This window comes from Moschus berezovskii, chromosome 4 (assembly GCF_049115385.1).
Source record: "Moschus berezovskii isolate FMDL1 chromosome 4, NW_MosBer_1.0, whole genome shotgun sequence".
NCBI lineage: Eukaryota > Metazoa > Chordata > Mammalia > Artiodactyla > Moschidae > Moschus > Moschus berezovskii.
In genome coordinates this window covers 52,872,242-52,896,807 of record NC_142463.1, presented here as the reverse complement: position 1 = coordinate 52,896,807, position 24,566 = coordinate 52,872,242, and the positions used below count along the sequence as shown (strand labels likewise).

Sequence of the window (24,566 nt, the reverse complement as noted above, 5' to 3'; positions counted from 1 at the left end):
AGGGATCGAACCCATGCTCCCTGCACTGGCAGTCAGATTCATAACCACTAGAAAACCAGGCTGCTGCTGCTGCTAAGTCGCTTCAGTCGTGTCCAACTCTGTGCGATCCCACAGATGGCAGCCCACCAGGCTCCCCCATCCCTGGGATTCTCTAGGCAAGAACACTGCAAGAAAATATTTAGAAACCCAGTAAACTATTTAGAAGCTAAAGATGATGTTCATAATAACCATTATGTCCTCAAATTTTATGCATGAATACTCAGTTGCTCAATCGTGTCCAACTCTTTGTGACCCCAGGGACTGTCGTCCTCCAGGCTCCTCTGCCCATGGAATTTTCCAGGCAAGAATACTGGAGTGGGTTGCCCTTTCCTTACTCCAGAGGATCTTCCCAACCCAGGGATCAAACCCACATCTCTTGTGTCTCCTGAATTGGCAGGTGGATTCTTTACCACTGCGCCACCTAGGAGGCCCATACTATCAATCAGATACACGCAAATGAAAGAAATTGTGAGGTATCATCTTATATATACTACAATATCTTTTTTTATTAAGACAGTAAATTTGGTTCCCTCATCATTGCTGATGGCATTATAAACTGCAACAGCCCTTTGGAAAGTGGCATTGTGGGCTGTTTAATCAGACCCTCTGGCTTTATCACCTAGACTTTGCTGCCTGCTCTAAGCAATGCCAGCCTGTTGACAGCAACCCTGGTCTTGGGTCCTGCTCTACACACATCCTTGACCAGATGAATCCTCACACTTTTCCTGTGATGTACTCGTATTTCACGCCCTGTAAGAGGGGCTCTTACGTCCTCATCTATCAAATTTTATATATCAAATCAATCTATTATAGTAACTCCATAAATTCTATTTCAAGTTAATTTAACAAATAAGTATTCACAAACTTTATATTACAAAAACTGTACTAGGCAGTAAAGATACTAGGTTAGAAAAATAATAATTAACTTTAAGCTCCTTAAAAGTAAGTAGCAGTAATTATATTTTTACTATTAGGCCAGCTGCTTCAGGATAGTGGAGAACGTAAGACAAGTGAATTACATGAACATGAGCCCATGGCACTGCATTTGCTATGAAGTGAGTTCCTTCATCAGAAGCAGCTCTGTGATTCTGTGTGGAATATCATGACAGTGGATAAAGCATTCTGTTAGATTCATGGGTGGCATTTTTTGCAGAAGCCATACATTCAGGGAAGGCAAATCTGTATCCAGCGTAAGTATCCCAGTTCAGTAAGAACAAATTGCTGCCCCTTTCACAGTGGAAGTGGTCCAACATAATCAACCCGCCAACAGGCAACAGGCTAATCACCTCAGGGAATGGCAATGTATCAGAGGCCCAGTTTTGGTCACTGCAGCTGGCAAACTGGGCACTCAGGGATGGCTATGGCCAGGCTGGCCACAGTGAGTGGAAATTTATGTTGCTGAGCCTATGGATAACCTCCATGCAAGCCCTGTGGCCACTTTGTCCATGAGCCTATTGGTGATGGCAGGGTAGCAAGGGAAAGAGGCTGACTGGTATCCAGAGAACAAGTCATCCTATTCACTTGATTATTAAAATTCTCTTCTTCTGAGGCCATTCTTTGGTGAATACTCATATGAGATAAATATCTTTACATTTTTTTTACCTATTCCAAGAGATTTATCCACATTCCTCTTCTTCAAATATCCTTGCCACCAGTTTTCTAAAAATCTTCCTTTGAAGTCTCAGCCAGACCACTGGCCACAACCCATGAATTGATATATAATCACATTTCTGGCCATTTCTCCTTACAAGCAAAATGAACAACCAGGTACAATGCTTGAAGTTCTGCCCAATCAGACAATTTTCCTTTACCAATGCTCTTTGGGGACTAGAAAGGGACTATAACACAAAAGTTGTTCCCTTTTGGGTGACACCTGAATGTCATGCAAAACCATCTGTAAACAAGGCAATTCTCCTCCCCTGTCAACTCTCTAAGAGGAAACTGGTACAAAGTGAGAAAGAGAAAGCAGTGTAGCAGGAATGAGCAGTTGGGCCATTTCTTCATGTAACTTACTTGTGACTTCAGGGCCTCTCTGGTCCAGTCGTGTATGTACCCCTTCCATTTGATGATGGAGTGCTGCTGTGAATGCCCAACTTTAACATCCAGCTCATAATGGGCAGCTCAGGTCACATGATAATTTGGTGGCCTGTGGTTAATGGTTCAGTCTCTACTAAGGCACAGAAGCTGGCTATAAGCTGTTGCGCAAAAGAAAAGTAGTTATCTACAGAGGATGGCAGAGCTTTGCTCCAAAGTCCTAATGCCCTGTGCTGCAATTCACCTACAAACAACCTGTCAAAGAGTCCAAACAGCACCTCTATATATCACTGACACTTCAGACACTACTGGATCTGCTTGATTATATGGCCTAAGCAGAAGAGCAGCTTGCAAGGCTGAACCTATTGCAGACTACCACACTAAGGTCACTTGGTAAATGGGCTGAAGTAACACATCCAAAGAAGAAATAGGTTGCCTCTAAAATCCAAAGAGGGTAACAATGCATTTTGAGTCTTTTTAGAGGGGCCAGATGTAACAACTTATCTTACACCTTAGAAGTGATATCTCAACATGCCCCATACCACTCAACTCCCAGAAAGTTCACTGAGGAAGAAGGCTCCCTGTACTTTTTTCTTTTTAAAAACTGTTTTAAATTGAAGCATAATTAATTTATATATAAGATAGAGGGATGGGAGAGATGGGAATACCAGACCATCTAATCTGTCTCCTGAGAAACCTGTATGTGGGTCAAGAAGTAACAGTTAGAACCCTATGTGGAACAATTGATTAGTTCAAGATCGAGAAAAGAGTATGACAGAGCTGTCTGCTGTCACTCTGTTTAACATATACGCTAAGCACCTAATGAGAAATGCCGGGCTGGATGAGTTCCAAGATAGATGGGAGAAACATCAACAGCAACAGATATGTGGACGATACCACTCTAACAGCAGAAAGCGAAGAGGAACTAAAGAGCCTTTTGATGAGGAGAAGCAAGGTGAAAGAGCCAGCTTAAGACTAAATATTAAAAAAACTAAGATCATGGCATCTGGCTCCATTCAGTTCAGTTCAGTTCAGTCGCTCAGTCATGTCTGACTCTTTGCGACCCCATGAATCACAGCACGCCAGGCCTCCCTGTCCATCACCAACTCCCAGAGTTCACTCAAACTCATGTCCACAGAGTCGGTGATGCCATCCAGCCATCTCATTCTCTGTCGTCCCCTTCTCCTCCTGTCCCCAATCCTTCCCAGCATCAGAGTCTTTTCCAGTGAGTCAACTCTTCGCATAAGGTGGCCAAAGTATTGCAGTTTCAGCTTTAGCATCAGTCCTTCTAATGAACACCCAGGATTGATCTCCTTTAGAATGGACTGGTTGGATCTCCTTGCAGCACAAGGGACTCTCAAGAGTCTTCTCCAGCACCACAGTTCAAAAGCATCAATTCTTCGGTGATCAGCTTTCTTTACAGTCCAACTCTCACATCCATACATGACCACTGGAAAAACCATAGCCTTGACTAGACGGACCTTTGTTGGCAAAGTAATGTCTCTGCTTTTTAATATACTATCTAGGTTGGGCAGTTGGGCCGAAGCCGGCGTCTTGCTTCTGGCTCCATTACTGCATGGCAAATGGAAGAGGAAAAGGTGGAAGTGGTGACAGATTTCCTCTTCTTGGGCTCCAAAATCACTGAGGACAGTGACTGCAGCCATGAAATCAGAAGACTAGTGCTTCTTGGCAGGAAAGCGATGACAAACCTAGACAGTGTGTTGAAAAGCAGAGACATTACTCTGCTGACAAAGGTCCATATAGTCAAGGCTATGGTCTTCCCAGTGGTCATATACGGTTGTGAGAGCTGGACTGTAACGAAGGCAGAACACCAAAGAATTGAGGCCTTCAAACTGTGGTGCTAAAGAAGACTCCTGAAAGTCCCCTGGACAGCAAGGAGATCAAACCAGTCAATCTTAAGGGAAATCAATTCTGAATATTCACTGGAAGGACTGATGCTGAAGCTGAAGCTCCTGTATTTTGATCATCTGATGAGAACAGATGACACTGGAAAAGTCCCTGATGCTGGGAAAGATCGAGGGCAGAAGGAGAAGAGGATGTCAGAGGATGAGATGGCTGGACAGCATCACCAATGCAATAAACATGAACTTGGGAAAATGCCAGGAGATGGTGAGGGACAGGGAGGCCTGGCATGCTGCAGTCCATGGGGCTGCAAAGAGTGGGACACGACTGGGTGACTGAACAACAACAACAACAATAATTTATAGTGTTGTGTTAGTTTCAAGTGTATAGCAAAGTGATTGCATTATACATATATATATTTGAGTATTCTTGCCTGGGAAATCCCATTGACAGAGGAGCCTGGCAAGCTACAGTCCATGTCAGACACGACTAAATATATATTTATATTTAGTGACTAAATATATATTTATATTCAGTGACTAAATATATATATACACACATTCTTTTTCAGATTCTTTTTCATTATAGGTTATTATAAGATATTGAGGATAGATCCCTGTGCTATAAATTAGGTCCTTATTGTTTACCTATTTTATATTAGTAGTGTATATATGTTAATCCCAAACTCCTATTTCTCCCCGAATCCCTTCTTTCTCTTTGGTAATGATAAATTTGTTTTCTATGTCTGTGAGTATATTTCTCTTTTGTAAATAAGCTCATTTGTATCACTTTTTTTAGATTCCACATATAAATATATGACACTTATCTTTCTATTTCTGATGCACTTCACTTAATACGATCATTTCTAAGTCCATTCATGTTGTTGCAAATGGCATAATTTCATTCTTTTTGGTGGCAGAGTAGTATTCCATTTGTATGTAAGTATGTATATAAATACACACATCCACACACACACACCACATCTTCTCTATCCATTCATCTGCCAATGGACATTTAGATTACTTCCATGCCTTGGCTATTGTATATAGTGCTGCCATGAACACTGGGGTGCATATCTTTTTTCAAAGTTTTAGAGTTACAGAGTTTTCTCTGGATATATGCTCAAGAGTGGGATTGCTGGATCATATGTAACTCTAGTTTTAGTTTTTTAAGGAACCTTCATACTGTTCTTAGTGGCTGCACTAATTTACATTCCAACACTGTAGGAGGGCTCGTTTTTCTCCACATCCTCCCCAGCATTTATTGTTTGTAGATTTTTTAATGATAAGTCATTCTGACTGGTAAGAGGCGATAACTCATTGAAGTTTTGACTTGTATTTCTCTAATAATTAGCAATATTGAGCATATTTTCATCTGCCTGGTGGCCATCTGTATGCTTTCTTTGGGGAAATGTCTACTTACATCTTCTATCCTTTTTTTTATTTTTTATTTTTATATTAAGCTGTATGAGCTGTTCGTTATGTTTTGGAAATTAAGCCCTTGTCCACTGAATCAGTTTGCAAACATTTTCTCCCAGTTTGTAGGTTGTCTTTTTGTTTTGTTTATGGTTTCCTTTGTTGGGCTTCCCTGGTAGCTCAGACAGTAAAAAATCTGCCTGTAGTGCAGATGACCTGGGTTTGATCCTTGGGTCAGGAAGATCCCCTGGAGAAGAGAATGGCAATCCACTCTAGTATTCTTGCCTGGAAAATTCCAAGGACAGAGGAGCCTGTTAGGCTACAATCCATGGGGTTGCAAAGAGTCAGACACAACTGAGCGACTAACACTTTCACACTTTATTGTGCAAAAACCCTTAAATTAAATTAGGTCCCATTTGTTTATTTTTGGTTTTATATTCATTACTCTAGGAGACAGATCCCAAAAGATATTGCTGTGTTTTATGTCAAAGAGTATTCTGCCTACATTTTCCACTAGGAGTTTTATAGTATCCGACCTTAGGTCTTCAATCCACTTTGAGTTTATTTTTGTGTATGATGTTAGAGACTGGTCTTATATCAGTCTTTTAGATGTAGATGTCCAGTTTTCCCAGCACCACTTATTAAAGAGACTGTCTTTTTTCCATTATATATTCTTGCCTCCTTTGTCATAGATTAACTGACAATAAGTGCATGGGTTTATTTTGGGGGCTTTCTATCCTGTTCCATTAATCAGTTTTTGTGCCAGTACTAGATGATGGGAGGGATTGGGGGTGGGAGGAGACAGGGACGACAGAGAATGAGATGGCTGGATGGCATCACCGACTCGATGGCCATGAGTTTGAGTGAAATCCAGGAGTTGGTGATGGACAGGGAGGCCTGGCGTGCTGTGATTCATGGGGTCGCAAAGAGTCGGACACGACTGAGTGACTGAACTGAACTGAACTGAACTGATACTGTTTTAACTACTGAAGCTTTGTAGTATAACCTGGAGTCAGGGAGTCTGATTCCTTCAGCTTTGTTCTTTCTCAAGACTGCTTTGGCTATTTGGGGTCTTCTGCGTTTCCATATAAACTTAAAAGATTTTTGTTCTAGTTCGATGAAAAATGCCACTGGTAATTAATAGGGATTGCACTGAATATGAAGATTGCTTTGGGGAGTATGCTCATTTTAACAATATTTATTCATCTAATCCAAGAACACAGTATATCTTTCCATCTGTGTGTGTCATCTTCAATTTCTTTCATCACATCTAACAGTTTTTGGAGTACAAGTCTTTAGGCCCCCGTATTTTTTTGAGTTTAATCTCCCTCCTCTGACATGCAGATGTCTTACTAAAAAGTCTAGAGTAGTTGCTACTTTGTGCTTACTAGGTCTGATCAGAATAATGTTACCAATGTAATGGACCAGTATGATATCTTGTCAGAAGGGAAATAATCAACGTCCTTACAAACTAAATTATGACAGAGTTTGAGAGTTGGTATACCCCTGATGTTGGACAGTGAAGGGGTATTTCTGACCTTGCCAGCTGAAAGCAAGCTGATTCTGGTGATCTTTATTGACAGATATGGAGAAAAAACCATCGGCTAGATTAATTAGCCACACAAACCAGGTACCAGAGGATATGTTAATATGCTCAAGCAATGAAACATCATCTGGTACAAACAGCTGCAATTACAATCAACACTTGGTTAAGGTTACAATTATTCATTGTTATTCTCCAAGGTCCATCTGTCCTCTGCACAGGCCAAATCAGTGCATTAAATGGGAATGTGCTGGAAATTACCACTCTTGCAACTTTCAAGTCCTTGATGGTGGCACTAATCTATCCAATCTCTCTAGGAATAGGGTCCTGCCTTGGATTACTATTTTCCTATATAAGAACAATACTGTTGATGTTCAGTCACTGAGTCGTGTCTGATTCTTCGTGACCCCATGGACTGCAAAACACCAAGCTTCCCTATCCTTCACTATCTCTTGGAGTTTGCTTAAACTCACGTCCATTGAATCAGTGATACCATACAATCATCTCATCCTCTGCCACCCACCTCTTCTCTTGCTCTCAATCTTTCCCAGCATCAGAATCTTTTCCTGAGTTGAGTTAGCTCTTCACATCATGTGGTCAAAGTATTGGAGCTTCAGTTTCAGCATAAGTCCTTCCAATGAATATTCAGGATTGATTTTCTTTAGGATTGACTAGCTTGATCTCCAAGCTGTCCAGGGGACTCTCAAGAGTCTTCTCCAGAACCACAAATTGAATACATCAATTCTTCAGCATTCAGCCTTCTTTATGGTCCAACTCTCACATTCATACATGACTAGTGGAAAAACCATAGCTTTGACTATATGGACCTTTGTCAGAAAAGTGATGTCTCTGCTTTTAAAGACTGTCTAGGTTTGTCATAGCTTTTCTTCCAAGGAGCAAGCGTCTTTTAATTTTGTGGCTGCAGTCACTGTCTTCAGTGATTTTGGAGCCCAAGAAAATAAAGTCTGTCACTGTTTCCACTTTTTCCCCATTTCTTTTCCATGAAGTTATGGAACCAGATGCCATAATCTTAGTTTTTGAAATGGTGAGTCTTAAGCCAGCTTTTTCACTCTCCTCTTTTATCCTCATCAAAGACTCCTTAGTTCCTCTTTGCTTTTTGCCATTAGAGCGGTATCATCTACATATCTAAGGGCATTGATATTTCTCCCAGCAATCTTGATTTCAGCTTGTGCGTCCTCCAGCCTGGACTTACATATGATGTGCTCTGCATGTAAATTAAATAATCAAGTTGATAAAATACAACCTTGACATACTACTTTCCCAACTTTGGACCAATCTGTTGTTCCCATGCCTGTTTCTAACTGCTGCTGCTTATACTGAATACAGGTTTTTCAAGAGACAGGTAAGGTGATCTGGTATTCCTATATCTCAAGAATTTTTCAGTTTGTTATGATCCACAGAGTAAAAGGCTGTAGCATAATCAATGAAGCAGAAGCAGATTTTTTTTTTGGAATTCCCTTGCTTTTTCTGTGATCCAGGAACAGTACTGGTGGCTTCCATTTGTTCTCTCCTACCATAATAGTGAAGTCAAGTGGGCCTTAGAAAGCATCACTATGAACAAAGCTAGTGGAGGTGATGGAATTCCAGTTGAGCTATTTCAAATCTTGAAAGATGATGCTGTGAAAGTGCTGCACTCAATATGCCAGCAAATTTGGAAAACTCAGCAGTGGCCACAGGACTGGAAAAGCTCAGTCTTCATTCCAATCCCAAAGAAAGGGAATGCCAAAGAATGTTCAAACTACCGCACAATTGCACTCATCTCACACGCTAGTAAAGTCATGCTCAAAATTCTCCAAGCCAGGCTTCAGCAATATGTGAACCGTGAACTCCCAGATGTTCAAGCAGGTTTTAGAAAAGGCAGAGGCACAAGAGATCAAATTGCCAACATCCGCTGGATCATGGAGAAAGCGAGAGAGTTCCAGAAAAACATCTATTTCTGCTTCATTGACTATGCCAAAGCCTTTGACTGTGTGCATCACAATAAACTGTGGAAAATTCTGAAAGAGATGGGAATACCAGACCACCTGACCTGCCTCTTAAGAAACCTCTATGCAGGTCTGGAAGGAACAGTCAGAACTGTACATGGAACAACAGACTGGTTCCAAATTGGAAAAGGAGTACGTCAAGGCTGTATATTGTCACCTTGCTTATTTAACTTATATGCAGAGTACATCATGAGGAATGCTGGGCTGGAAGAAGCACAAGCTGGAATCAAGATTGCTGGGAGAAATATCACTAACCTCAGATATGCAGATGATACCACCCTTATGGCAGAAAGTGAAGAGGAACTAAAAAGCCTCTTGATGAAAGTGAAAGAGGAGAGTGAAAAGATTGGCTTGAAGCTCAACATTCAGAAAACAAAGATCATGGCATCTGGTCCCATCACTTCATGGGAAATAGATGGGGAAACAGTGGAAACAGTGTCAGACTTTATTTTGGGGGGCTCCAAAATCACTGCGGATGCTGACTGCAGCCATGAAATGAAAAGACGCTTACTCCTTGGAAGGAAAGTTATGACCAACCTAGAGAGCATATTAAAAAGCAGAGACATTACTTTGCCAATCAAGGTCCATCTAGTCAAGGCTATGGTTTTTCCAGTAGTCACGTATGGATGTGAGAGTTGGACTGTGAAGAAAGCTGATCGCCGAAGAATTGATGCTTTTGAACTGTGGTGCTGGAGAAGACTCTTGAGAGTCCCTTGTGCTGCAAGGAGATCCAACCAGTCCATTCTAAAGGAGATCAATCCTGGGTGTTCATTGGAAGGACTGATGCTAAAACTGAAACTCCAATACTTTGGCCACCTCATGCGAAGAGTTGACTCACTGGAAAAGACCCTGATGCTGGGAGGGATTGGGGGCGGGAGGAGAAGGGGACGACAGAGAATGAGATGGCTGGATGGCATCACCGACTCGATGGACATGAGTTTGAGTGAACTCCGGGAGTTGGTGATGGACAGGGTGGCCTGGCGTGCTGTGATTCATGGGGTCGCAAAGAGTCGGACACGACTGAGAGACTGAACTGAAATGAACTGAACTGAACCATAATAGTCCTCATTTCACAAAGTCATCCTCCTTGTTTCTTATAAGTGATTGATTAAGAGTATCCATGATGATATTTTGCGCATTTGTATTGGTGGATTACACTATGGACTATCAGTGCCTTCTCTACTACTGGAAATGGAGTCATTAGTATTAAAATCTAATAAGATTAGAAAGTCAATTCCAGAAAATCTAGAACAGACTCAAAACATTCATTCTTAAATATTTATTCCCCTAGAACCACCCTTGATAACAATCTGTATTAGGGTTCTCCAGAGAAACAGAATTAACAGGATGTGTATGTGTGTGCGTGTGTGTGTGTCTGTGTATCTGTCTGTCTGTAGAGAGAAAGAAAAAGATTAACTATAAGGAATGGGCTCACATGATTATGGAGATTGACAAGTCCCCAAACCTGCAATCATCAAACTAGAGATTCAGGAAAGCTAATGAAAGCTAATGATGTCATTCTGCTCCATGTCTAAAGGCCTGAAAACCAGGAGAGCCAATAGTGTAGTTCTAGTCTAAACGACTGAGCGACTTAACTTTCATTTTTCACTTTCATGCATTGAAGAAGGAAATGGCAACCCACTCCAGTGTTCTTGCCTGGAGAATCCCAGGGATGGGGGAGCCTGGTGGGCTGCTATCTATGGGGTCACACAGAGTCAGACACGACTGAAGTGACTTAGCAGCAACAGCAGCAGTCTAAATGTTAGTAGACTCAAGACCCAGAAAGAGCTGATGTTTCAGTTCAAGACCAAAGGCAGGAAAGAACTGATGTTCCAGATCAGAAGCAGTCAGGCAGGAGTTTCCTCATACTCTAAGAGGGTCAATGTTTTTGTTGTATTCAGGCCTTCAACTAGGCCCCACTCAAAAGTTACTAGAAAGGGCCCACTCACATTAGAAAGGGCAATCTGATTTACTCATTCTACTATTAATTCAAATGCTAATCTCATCCAGCAACACCTTCACAGATACACCCAGAAAAGAAAAAAATAATGTTTGACCAAATGTCTGGGTACTCCATAGTCCTGTCAAGCTGACATATAAAATTAAGCATCATTATTACTAATTAGCTTTTAATCTCAATAAGTAATATACACATCTTATTTATATGAGAAATTCTTATCAACTAAAATAGATTCAGAATTACAAAGGCTAACGTTATCTACGGAGAAGGCAATGGCAAGCCACTCCAGTACTATTGCCTAGAAAATCCCATGGATGGAGAAGCCTGGTGGGCTGCAGTCCGTGGGGTCGCTAGGGGTCGGACACAACTGAGCGACTTCACTTTCACTTTTCACTTTCACACATTGGAGAAGGAAATGGCAACCCACTCCAGTGTTCTTGCCTGGAGAATCCCAGGGACGGGGGAGCCTGGTGGGCTCCCGTCTATGGGGTTGCACAGAGTCGGACACGACTGAAGTGACTTAATGACTTAGCAACGTTATCTATGAACATTAGTTTTAACTTAACACATAACTTTCTTCAAGTATGAAATAAGATTTTTTTTTCAAAGAAGAATGAAAAAAGACTTTTTAAAATGTATTTATTTTTGCTATACAAGGGCTTTCTCTAATCGTGGTAAGCAGGAGCTACTCTCTAGTTGCAGTGCATGGGCTTCTCACTGCGGTGGCATCTCTTTTTACAGAGTATGGACCCTGGAGCACGACAGGCTCAGTAGTTGTAGTGCCCAGGTTTAGCTGCTCCATGGCCTGTGGGATCTTCCCAGACCAGATATTAAACTTTTGTCCCCTGCATTGCAGGTGGATTCTTAACCACTAACCTACCACATAAGTCCCAAAAGAAAAATTTTAAAAAGAAAAAAAAAGTTTGAAAGGGGAGGATTCCCTGGTTATCCAGTGGTTAGGACCATACCACTAGTCCACTGCAGGGGCCATGGGTTCCATCCCTGGTCAGGGAACTAAGATTCCATATACCGCACTGGGTGGCCAACAGTTTTAAAAATAAAAATAATAATAAATGTTTAAAAAAAGAAAACAAAGCCAAAAAATAAGATTTTTCTTATTCTATATATAATAAATCACTGTGGGCTCTTACTTAAGGTATAGAAACTCATCTTAGGAATATTTTAAGGTACTTTATATAAAAATATTTTTAAGCTTTTTCATACCAATATATATTTTGATTATCTAAAACACTGTTTTACTTTAATAACAGAGCAAAATTCATAGTCTGTTTTACACAGCTGATTTATGAAAAAAACATTTTTTTCTAAAGGAATAAAATCTTAAGTAAAGATTTTCCATAAAGTGATTTCAGACGCCTAGTTTACTTCATATTGTGACATTACAGTCAATGTTATTACACATAGAGTCAACTGAGATGTCTTCATGTTTTGCTATTTAATTTGATTAAAGCCAAGTGACTAGTTTTTATATTATTGTGGATTCTTAATTTCTTTCCTTTTCTATATCATGACTATTATATTAACTGGTTATGTTTCCATCAGAAATAAAGTAACAAAAACATGAATGGTATGTTATGTTTTTATTACCTACATGGTTTAAAGAGCTATTTACAGTTGCCTATAAAATTCACTTGTGATAAATCTATAATGGATACATTAAAAAAAGGACGCAACACCATTATTTACAATTGCTAAGGTATGGAAACAACCTGTGTTCATCAACAGATGAATGGATAAAGAATATGTGAGATGTATATATGTGTGTGTGTGTGTGCGCTTATATGCACAAATATATAAATGAATATTACACAGTCATAAAAAAAATCAAAGATTTTAAATTGAAGTACAGATGACTAATAATATTTCAGATGTATAGCAAGAGAACATATACATTCTTTTTTCATGTTCTTTTCCATTATAGGTTATTACAAGACATTAAATACAGTTCCCTATGCTATACAATAGGTCCTTATTTTTATCTATTCCGTATTTGTAGCGTTACTCTGTTAATCCCAAATTCCTAGTTTACCCTCGGAGAAGGCAATGGCAAGCCACTCCAGTACTCTTGCCTGGAAAATCCCATGGACGGAGGAGCCTGGTAGGCTGCAGTCCATGGGGTCGCTATGAGTCAGACATGACTGAGCGACTTCACTTTCACTTTTCACTTTCACACATTGGAGAAGGAAATGGCAACCCACTCCAGTGTTCTTGCCTGGAGAATCCCAGGGACGGGGGAGCCTGGTGGGCTGCCGTCTATGGGGTCACACAGAGTCAGACACGACTGAAGTGACTTAGCAGCAGCAGCAGTTTACCCTTCCCCACTTTCCCTTTTGGTAACCTTAAATTTGCTTTCTGTGTCTGAAAAAAGAATGAAATTTTGCCATGCAACAATATAGATGGACTTAGAGGGCATTATGCCAAGTGAAATAAATCAGACAGAGAAAGACATTACTGTATGATATCACTTATATGTGAAATCTGAAAAATACAACAGACTAATAAATAAAAAGAACAGACTTACAGATACAGAGAACAAACTAGTGGTTACTAGTGGGAAGAGGGAAGGGGGCAGAGGCAAAAAACAGGCAGAGGGAAAACAAAAGCAGTTATTACAAGATTGTATGAAATCATCTGTGTGAAACTTTTGAAAACTGTAAGGCACTATACAATTTTAAAGACTATACAATTAAAAATTTTTTTCTTTCAATTAAAAAAAATGTTTAAAGGACTCAAAATTAGTGTATTTAAAATAAATAGAGAGGAATACCTTTAAGTTCAGCAGATGTTCACAAACAGCATAACAAATGCCAATACCTTCTTCTGTATTAGTACCTCTGCCAAGTTCATCAATTAATATGAGTGACTTGTCATTAGCATTATGTAGAATATATGCTATCTGAAAATATAATTCCAAAATTATTCATTGCAATCAAATAGCTGTCACTATTATAGCAAAAAATGAAGAAAAATCCAGTTCCTTTATTAGTTCATTTGAAATATATTTTGACAGAGAAAACCTGCTGAGCAGAAAGTAACACATTGCTTTTCTTTCTAAAAATCTCATTACTAATAATTCCAATAGAATAGCTGATGTGTACATAAACAGACATATGCATAGAGTAAATAACCATTATCTAAAATATTGATGAATCAGATACAGTGAAATAAAGCAATGAATTAAATGTTTAAATAAAACACAAAGATGGTCATTTTCTTGTTTAAGAGAAAATTGCTCAGTCATGTCTGACTCTGCGACCCCATGTTCTATACTGCCCATGGAATTCTGCAGGCCAGAATACTGGAGTGAGTAGCCTTTCTCTTCTCCAGGGGATCTTCCCAACCCAGGGATTGAACCCAGGTCTCCCTCATTGCAGGCAGATTCTCTACCAGCTGAGCCACAAGGGAAGTCCAAGAGTGCTGGAGTGGGTAGCCTATCCCTTCTCCAGCAGATCTTCCCAACCCAGGAATCCAACCGGGGTTTCCTATATTGCAGGCAGATTCTTTACCAACTGAGCTATGATGAATCAATTGCTGTCATAAACACTCTAAACTATCTCTCAGTTAACATCTCTATAGCCAGTAAAAATGAAAAGAAATATTTAGAAAAAAGCATCCAAGTCCATTGATTTCTGAGTAAAATAAATTTAAATCATGCCTGATATAGACTTATGTTATGACACAACTATTAAACATCATGGCCATTTTACCTTTCCATGGGACTAAGCTTCTTGAGAGCTAGGACCATTTAAAAATATGCCTCAAGCATCTAAACTCCAATACTTTGGCCACCTCATGCGACGAGTTGACTCACTGGAAAAGACTCTGATGCTGGGAAAGGTTGGGGGTGGGAGGAGAAGGGGACGACAGAGAATGAGATGGCTGAATGGCATCACTGACTCTGTGGACATGAGTTTGAGTGAACTCCGGGAGTTGGTGATGGACAGGGAGGCCTGGCGTGCTGTGATTCATGGGGTCGCGGAGAGTCAGACACGACTGAGCAACTGAACTGAACTGATCTAGTCTATTGCTATATTCCCCCATCATTATTCAATACATACTAAATAATTATATAAATATCACATACGGTGGGCAAATGATAATTTTATTCCCTGTCTATCTAAAGAAAATTAGTAAACTGTACAATGATCCAATACCTCATACCTATTAAAGATAGGCCAAGAGCTATACTGAATTCCTTTAACCCTTCAAGTTTATTTGACATGTGCTCAGATCAAAAATAGGTGCTGATACCTACTTTGGCACAGGAAGTGAAAATTCCACAAGAGCACAAAAAAGGTGATTTTTTTAAAAAATCTTTTAACACAGTGATCTTTTATTTTAAAATCAAGCCTAACTATGCAAAATGTTTCTGAACAGGTCATTGCTTTCTGAAGTCATTTATATATTCCATATAAAAACATGAAAGCATGTTTTTATCATTCAATAACACTAGTTTTTCTTTAAAGCTGTATTTTTCAATAAAACATTTACTTCCATTTCCACATAAGACAGAAATTAGGAAGCTGTCTTTGACTGCCCTCTGGCTCCTGTAGAGGAGTATAAACACATCTGCAAGCTTTAATATAAAAATACTTTCTTATGTTATAATTGACCATTAGTAGGATAATTCAATATGTTTTTAAAATAAGGAAAGTTGAAATCAGGTACCTCTTTCATTTCCTTCATAAATGTTGATGAATTTGTTTCGATATCATCATCAGTACTTATTCTTGTAAAAATTTGTTCAGCAATTCTAAAGGAAGAATATTCTGCTGGAACATATGATCCTATAAAATATAAGTCAAAGTAAACTGAGATGCTTTTAGAAAATAGAAGCACTACTAACACTTTGCACTTTCTACCAACTCAGATTATTTAGTAGCCTATCTAAGGATTAATGTGGTGGAAAGATGACAAGATATGGAATTAGAAGGCATGGCCCCAGCTCTGTCATTTATTTTAAAACCTTGGACAGCACTTAAATTCTACCAGATCTTTCTCACATATAAAATGGAAATGCTTACATAACCTATTGTACAAAGTTATTTGGAAGAGGAAAAGAGATAATAAATATTTGAGTACATAAGAAAGATTTGTTATAAATTTGATAAAAATTGTTAAATAGTATAGTCAGATGAGAATATTCAAAGTATGAAAATCTGAAGGAAATGCTTATGAAGCGCAAGTTGATAAAATCATTATAGAAAGGTATATTAAGAAATAGTTGTTATTAGAAAAGTACAGAACCATCCACAATTTGAACGCAAAACATTAAATTTTTTATTAAGGTGAATTTTTATTCATAAGATGGTTTCTGTGTGAGAAATATCAGGCTAACTAACCTAAAATATTCATCTCTTGAAAACAGATTAATATTATTTATACCTATTGCTATACAAAATGGGATGCAAAAAGCATTCTAAAACCATAAGAAGATAAAAATATACAAATAGTTAAATGAAAAAAGTATCAAATATACAGAACTCTGTATAGACAAAATGTGAAATAATGGGAGTGAATAAATAAAGCTAGATTATTCCAGGATTTCAAACAAAGACAAGGGTGAAGAATAGGATCTACTTTTGCATAATAAGGAATAGCAGGAAGAGAAAGCAAAAGTTCAGATAATATTACTATCAATGCAGATAATAATAATAACAATAGCAATTATGATGACATCTCAGAGAGCAAATAAATACAACATTCTCACAAGACTGCCAAAATGATCATATAGGAAAAATAAATGTGAAAGTACTAAGTATAGAATATAGCGTATATGGTACATACGGTTCATATTTTCCCTTCTCTCTTACCTCCACCAAAAGGGCTCTTAACATATCTTATCATCCTATCACAGAAGCCTGCTGGCTGGTATTTTGCTTCTAATCTGGCTCTTCTCTAACCTTACAATAGCCAGAGTGATCTATCTAAAACTCAAATCCAATTATGCCATTCTCTTGCTAAAACATCTATAGCTCCCTATAGATATCTGGATAAGGTTCTCTCTCCTCCATTAAATGCCTAAGGCCCTTCACAACCTGACTCCTGCCCATCTCTCCAGCTTTAAGCCTGCCACTTCTCACAGTCACTCTTTATTCTACAAAGCAAAAGAACTACTAAGCTTCTGAACTCCTGGTGGCTATTTGGGAATATCATGCTGTTTATTGCCTCTGTGCTTTAGAACATACCCTTCCCTTAAGACCATAGCACTGTGTGTGTGTGTGTGTGTGTGTGTGTATGTATGTATGAATGCCAGTCGCTCAGTCATGTCCGGCTCTTTGCGACCCCATGGACTGTAGGCCACCAGGCTCCCCCGTCCATGGGATTCTCCAAGCAAAAATACTGGAGTGGGTTACCATTTCCTTCGCCAGCGGGTCTTCCAAACCCAGGGATCGAACCCAGATGGATCTCCTGCACTGAAGGCATACTCTTTAACATCTGAGCCACCAGGGAAGGTGTGTGTGTGTGTGCATGTGTGTGTGTGTGCATGTGTGTGTGTGTGTGTGCATGTGTGTGTGTGTGTGCATGTGTGTGTGTGTGTGTGTGTGTGTGTGCATAACAGCATGATATTCCTAAGGAGCTACAAGGAGTCCAGATGTGTGTCTGTCTCTGTGTGTGTGTGTGTGTGTGTGTGTGCATAACAGCATGATATTCCTAAGGAGCTACAAGGAGTCCAGATGTGTGTGTGTGTGTGTGTGTGTGTATAAACAGCATGATATACTCCTAAGGAGCTACAAGGAATCCAGAGGCTTAGGTGTTTTTTTCTTTTTGGTTTGTAGAACAAAGAGTAGTTTAATCTTTACAACACTTCTTAGACATAGGTACTATTATATCTTTCATTGACAGATAGAAAAACTAAGGAGGTTAAGTATTTGCCTAAGATCACACAGCCAGTAACTACAAAAGCTAGGTCTAGCTCCAAAGCCTATATTCTCAACTTCCATGCTTTTCGAGTCTTACTATTTCCTTTATAATCAGATTTTAAAAGATACTACATATACTTTTAGGAATTCAAAGACCGTGGCAAGAGAAGTAGAGTAATAGTAATTTTCTTCAAATATCTGAAGGCCTGTTCTCAGGATATAATAGATTGTTCTCAAATGCATAGAAGTTAACAATTAGGACTAATGAGTAGAAGTTCTATACAGTCAAATTTTAAATCAGTATAACGAGTGTTTTAACAATTATAACTACACAGAAATTAGACAGCCTGTTTTTTAAAGAACGGAACTCATAACTATTCAAACAGAAGTAAGATTATTGTCTCAGATATGAATCAGTATTCTTATAAGGGAAGGGAAGTTATCTAAGAGAGCCTTTTAAATTTAATAAAATATATACTCTTTATTCATTCATTCACTCACTTCTGATTTTCTTTCCCAGTAGTAAAGGAAATTTGCACTATGATCAATATTACTATTCTGAATTTCCCTTAGAATCCATTACATTAAACCAAGCTTTTTCAATCACATCAAGGGCTGCATAATTCTTTCTTGAGCATGTGTGTGGGCTGAGGCAGGGGAGGGGGGTAAAGGAAGATGGTTGTCCTGTGAATTGTAGAATATTTAGCAGCAACCCTGGATATTATACAAAAAAGATCTTAATGATCCAGATAACCACAATGGTGTGATCACTAACTCACCTAGACACAGACATCCTGCGAAGTCAAATGGGCCTTAGGAAGCATCACTACAGACAAACCTAGTGGAGGTGATGGAATTCCAGTTGAGCTATTTCAAATCCTAAAAGACGATGCTGTGAAAGTGCTACACCCAATATGCCAGCAAATTTGGAAAACTCAGGAGTGGCCACAGGACTGGAAAAGATCAGTTTTCACTCCAATCCCTAAGAAAGGCAATGCCAAAGAATGATCAAACTACCACACAAATGCACTCTTCTCACACACAAGTAAAGTAATCTCAAAATTCTCCAAGCCAGGCTTCAACAATAGTGAACTGAGAAATTTCAGATGTTCACGCTGGATTTAGAAAAGGAAGAGTAACCAGAAATCAAATTGTCAACATCCATTGCATCATAGAAAAAGCAAGAGAATTCCATTAACATCTACTTCTGTTTCACTAACTATGCTAAAGCCTTTGACTGCATAGATCACAACAAAATTGAAAATTCTTAAAGAGACAGGAATACCAGACCACCTTACCTGCCTCCTGAGAAATCTGTATGCAGGTCAAGAAGAAACAGTTAGAACTGGATGTAGAAAAATGGACTGATTCCAAATCGGGAAAGGAGTATGTCAAGGCCGTATGTTGTCACCCTGTTTATTTAACTTACATGCAGAGTACATCATGTGAAATGCCAGGCTGGATGAAGCACAAGCTGGAATCAAGATTGCTGGGAGAAATATCAACAACCTCAGATATGCAGATGACACCACCCTTATGGCAGAAGGTGAAGAGCAACTAAAGACCCTCTTGATGAAAGTAAAAGAGGAAAGGGAAAAAGCTGGCTTAAAACTCAACATTCAGAAATATTAAAAAGCAAAGACATTACTTTGCCAACCAAGGTCCGTCTAGTCAAGGCAATGGTTTTTCCCGTGGTCATGTATGGATGTGAGAGTTGGACTGTGAAGAAAGCTGATCGCCGAAGAATCGATGCTTTTGAACTGTGGTGTTGGAGAAGACTCTTGAGAGTCCCTTATTCTGCAAGGAGATCCAACCAGTCCATTCTAAAGGAGATCAATCCTGGATGTTCATTGGAGGGACTGATGCTAAGGCTGAAACTCCAATACTTTGGCCACCTCATGCGACGAGTTGACTCACTGGAAAAGACTCTGATGCTGGGAAAGGTTGGGGGCGGGAGGAGAAGGGGACGACGGAGAATGAGATGGCTGGATGGCATCACCGACTCTGTGGACATGAGTTTGAGTGTACTCCGGGAGTTGGTGATGGACAGGGAGGCCTGGCGTGCTATAATTCATGGGGTCGGGGAGAGTCGGACACGACTGAGTGACTGAACTGAACTGAACTGAACCCTGTAAAAGATAGCATATTAAAGAGCAGGGACATTATTTTGCCAACCAAGGTCCGTCTAGTCAAGGCTATGGTTTTTCCCGTGGTCATGTATGGATGTGAGAGTTGGACTGTGAAGAAAGCTGATCGCCGAAGAGTTGATGCTTTTGAACTGTGGTGCTGGAGAAGACTCTTGAGAGTCCCTTGGACTGCAAGGAGATCCAGCCAGTCCATTCTAGAGGAGATCAACCCTGGGTGTTCATTGGAAGGACTGATGCTAAAGCTGAAACTGCAATACTTTGGCCACCTCATGCGACGAGTTGACTCACTGGAAAAGACTCTGATGCTGGGAGTGATTGGGGATAGGAGGAGACGGGGAAGACAGAGAATGAGGTGGCTGGATGGCATCACTGACTCGATGGACATGAGTTTGAGTGAACTCCGGGAGTTGGTGATGGACAGGGAGGCCTGGCGTGCTGTGGTTCATGGGGTCGCTAAGAGTCGGACATGACTGAGCGACTGAACTGAACTGAAGACTATGGCATCTGGTCCAATTACTTCATGGCAAATAGATAGGGAAACAATGGAAACAGTGAGATACAATTTTGGGGGGCTCTAAAATCACTGCAGATGGTAACTACAGCCATGAATGAAAAGACAAGCTTGCTCTTTGGAAGAAAAGCTATGACAAACCTAGAAAACATATTGAAGCAGAGACACTACTCTGACAAATGTCCGTATAGTCAAAACTGTGGTTTTTCCAGTAGTCATGTATGGATGTGAGAGTTGGACCATAAAGAAAACTGAACACCAAAGAACTGATGCTTTTGAACTGTGCTGTTGGAAAATACTTTTGAGAGTCCCTCGGACTGCAAGGAGATCAAACCAGTCAATCCTAAAGGAAATCAGTGCTGAGTATTCATTGGAAGGACTGATGCTAAAGCTGAAGGTACAATACTTTGGCCACCTGATGCAAAGAACTGACTCAATAGAAAAGACCCTGATGCTGGGAAAGATTGAAGGCAGGAGGAGAAGAGGACAACAGAGGATGAGATGGTTAGATGGAATCACTGACTCGATGGACATGAGTTTGAGCAAGCTCCGGGAGTTAGTGATGGACAGGCAAGCCTGGAGTGCTGCGGTCCATGGGGTCACAAAGAGTCGGACACAACTGAGCAACTGAACTGAACTGGATTTTATACTACCCTCAGCTGTGACAACCAAAAATGTCTCCAGACACTGCCAATTCCAGAGGGTGAGGTGAACCAAAATCATCCCAGACTAACCAATCATCTGGTCTCTGATTAACACTGGTCTTAAGGAACCCAATTTTCAGAGATAAGAGGTGAGTAGTGTCTCGATGCCAAGAAATCCATAACAATGTTGGGACAGTGACAGTCATTTACACAGTCACAAAGAGTTGGACACAACTGAGCAACCGAACTGAACTGTATGCGCACATAAGTGTAACACAGCAGTTATTCATGTCAATGTATGGCAAAACCAATACAATAATGTAATTAGCCTCCAATTAAAATAAATAAATTTAAAAAAATAAAAAATAAAACTAAGTTATTGGTAAACCTTAAATTAAGTAAGGGAAATGTTCCTGTGCCCAATGTTACAATTTTGAGAAAAATCTTATATGAGTTATTAAAGGCAGTAGTTTCTGCTACTTGTACCACTTTCTCTCTCAACAAAGTTTTTGAATCTCGGATAATTACACAATTCAATTTAGTAATAGTTGACACAACATTAATAACTATAATAAAGAAGCTTCTATTTCTATTATATCCCACAAGATTTTCACTACAATGTAATCCAATCTGGATGGAGCTTGATAAATACCAAATTGTAAAAGTTATGGTCCATATATATATATATATATATGATCTAAAATACTGGGCATAAAATATTTTAAATGGGGAGCAGAACTGATAACCATAAAGTAAACATGTAACTTACCAATTTGGGCCATAATCTGACAAAGAGCAATCTGTTTCAAATATGTGGATTTCCCACTCATATTTGGTCCAGTTATGATAAAAAAATTACTCCCTTCTGTAATATAGGTATTGTTAGCAACAGGTTTTTCCACAGATATTCTTTCAAGAATGGGATGCCACCCCTGCTTGATTGCTAAAGTATCAGTAAACTCTGGCCGAACTAAAGAGAAAAATAAAATGGTTTTGAAAGATTAATATATTTATACTTAAAGATTTTGTGGTGTGTACATACTGTTTATACTTTAGTGACTTTACTAGGGTCAATATCATTAAGTTATTATTTTATCTTCAGTCCCTCTAAATGATAACTGGCATAGTCTAATCGCATCAGAACTTACATTCTTTTCCAGAAAAAATATAAGACTTTGGTCCTGTCATTGTGCAGAGCTCCAAAATGGTTCATAACATTTTCAGATTTGCATAAATTAAAAGGAATCAACCAGCCATTTAAAAATAACAATTAATTTCAAGGACTCTAAAATCACACATTTACTTAATCCTCGCCTTAAGCATTATTTCAAATTTGGCATACTTGGCTTTTCAAATGAGGTCTGAAAATAGAACAAAACCAAATAAAAACACAATTTTACGTCCAAACTTATAGAAATTTTGTCTAAAAAGTATTCTCAGAGGATAGAAAAAACAGACACAAAAGATTTTGTTAATTTGTAGAAAGAAATAATGATCAGGTTTCTATAGATGTTTTCTAAGATGAAGAGAGGAGAAAGAAGGTGAGAGACAAGTAAAAATTAAAATGCTACACGTCTCTCGAGGAAACACATAGATGAACTTGAAAGTATTCATTATAAAAGTGAGGTTGATTAGTAAAAAAAACACTTTTACTATATTTAAATCATTTTTAATACCAAAAATCCACTACTTATAAGTTTGGAGTTTTAGGGTAGTCCTTCTCAAAATGGAACAACATCAAATATCTTAATAGTTGAGAAAACTATCAAGTTTTGGCCTATACAATACCAACTGAAAAATTTAATACTTCTGTAAGAAATATAGAAACATCAAAAATGAAAAAAATTTTGTAAAATACCTTTTCCACCATAAAAATTAATTAACAGAATGTTTTGGAAATACTACTATTAATTTTAACTAGAAATTTAATGTTATTAAGCCCACAATTACTCAACCAAATTATCATATACAAGTTATGCAAATTTGCATACTGATAGTTGTATAAGGAATTTCAAGGGATGGGGGCTAACTTAAAGTATTCATTTAATATTAGAAAATTGCTTAACATTTATATTCAAGACCTGTAGTATAGACTTGGGACACAAAAATAAGTGATATAATTGATCTTGGGATGCTCACATCTGCTCACTTTCAAGACTTCATTTCTGTCATGTCTGTTAGTATTAGCATCACACTGCTTCTTCAGACTTGAAATTTATGAATTTGGATCATCATTATTTTCACCAAAGAGACAGCTCTGTAGTCTTTCTTATTTTAAGAAAGACTTTAAAGTTTCTTGCAGTATTTTTTTCTAATTTCTCAATTTCTCAGTAAATAATCTTTTGACTTCTAAAAGAAATTTTAAAGGTAATTTCACTTTCTATATTTTGAGTCTTAGTCTAGGACCATAGGGAAAAGACTATATATCAGGGAAAAAAATATAAAATATTCATAATTGTTACATAAAATTGCTTGAATGGAATACAAATTTCAGTATGCAACCTATTTATTCCAAAGAAAATAACTTACCATAGTCAGAAAGAGTACAGGCATGAGCAAATGACAGTAGCATATCCAGCATTGACACAGTGTCAGACAGTTTATATAAGCAATGAATATGCTCATAAATCTCACTAAGCAGTTTGCACACAATCCTGAAAGTACATGTTTGATAAGAGAAAAAGTGCTTTTAAAAGAGGGGCATACAACACAATTGTAAAACAATATAAAATTCATTGCCTGAGGTAAAATAATATTGACAGTTGAGCTGTACACTAGGTAAAGTCTGTTGTTCTATTGTCTTATTTCAGAGATGAGGAAACTGAAGCTCATAATCAAGGTCACAGTTATTTAGTAGTAGAGAATCCATCTTCTGCTTGTTAAGACCAAGTTTTTTTAAAGACTGCTTTTCTTAAATATTAATAGAATAAATTTATAGTATTAGAAATATTTTCTATAGGTCAAATGAAGCCCTCACTATACTTCAATCAGTAGATCCCATCTACTAATAATTTTGCTTTTGCAATGTTAAATTTAACACAAAAGCTATTCTGTATTTTCTCTCTCAGCCATCCTCTCTCTCTACCTCTTTCTCTCTCTCATACACAACCCTAACTACATAATTATTTATGCTTTCACGTGGTTACCATATTGTGACATAATATAAAAGTTTTTCCCTTACATGGGAAAATATGTTCTGTAACTTACTATATCTTATAATCTTTTTGGTTTATGCTCTGATATTGTTCTGAAAATCCAACATTTATCTTCATCATCTCAGCTCAGCAATTCTGAATTTCCTAGTTCTTATTTCTAGACACATTGCTATTGTTTTATGAACAATAAAATACTGGCATTATTATAATGTTGTTATATATGTACTAAGTCATGAGAATTTGAGAGCTTACAAGCTAAAGAAAAAGAATAAACTGAATGAAGTCCCAAATAAGCCCAGATGTGCCAACTTCTATATCATAATGGAGTATACACTACAGAAGTATCAGTGGTACTACAGATATTT

At 38.5% G+C, this 24,566-nt stretch overlaps 1 protein-coding gene across 1 annotated transcript in view; it reads right to left on the bottom strand.

Moving 5' to 3' along the window:
• Positions 1–24,566, bottom strand: part of MSH4 (mutS homolog 4) — a 99,689-nt gene that overhangs the window by 11,554 nt on the left and 63,569 nt on the right. The window contains exons 14-17 of the mRNA XM_055402888.2: positions 23,576–23,700; positions 21,816–22,016; positions 15,550–15,668; positions 13,649–13,777 (exon numbers count right to left, since the gene is read on the bottom strand). Of these exons, the coding sequence (XP_055258863.2) occupies positions 13,649–13,777; positions 15,550–15,668; positions 21,816–22,016; positions 23,576–23,700 (574 nt within the window). The remainder of the gene's footprint in view (positions 1–13,648; positions 13,778–15,549; positions 15,669–21,815; positions 22,017–23,575; positions 23,701–24,566) is intronic.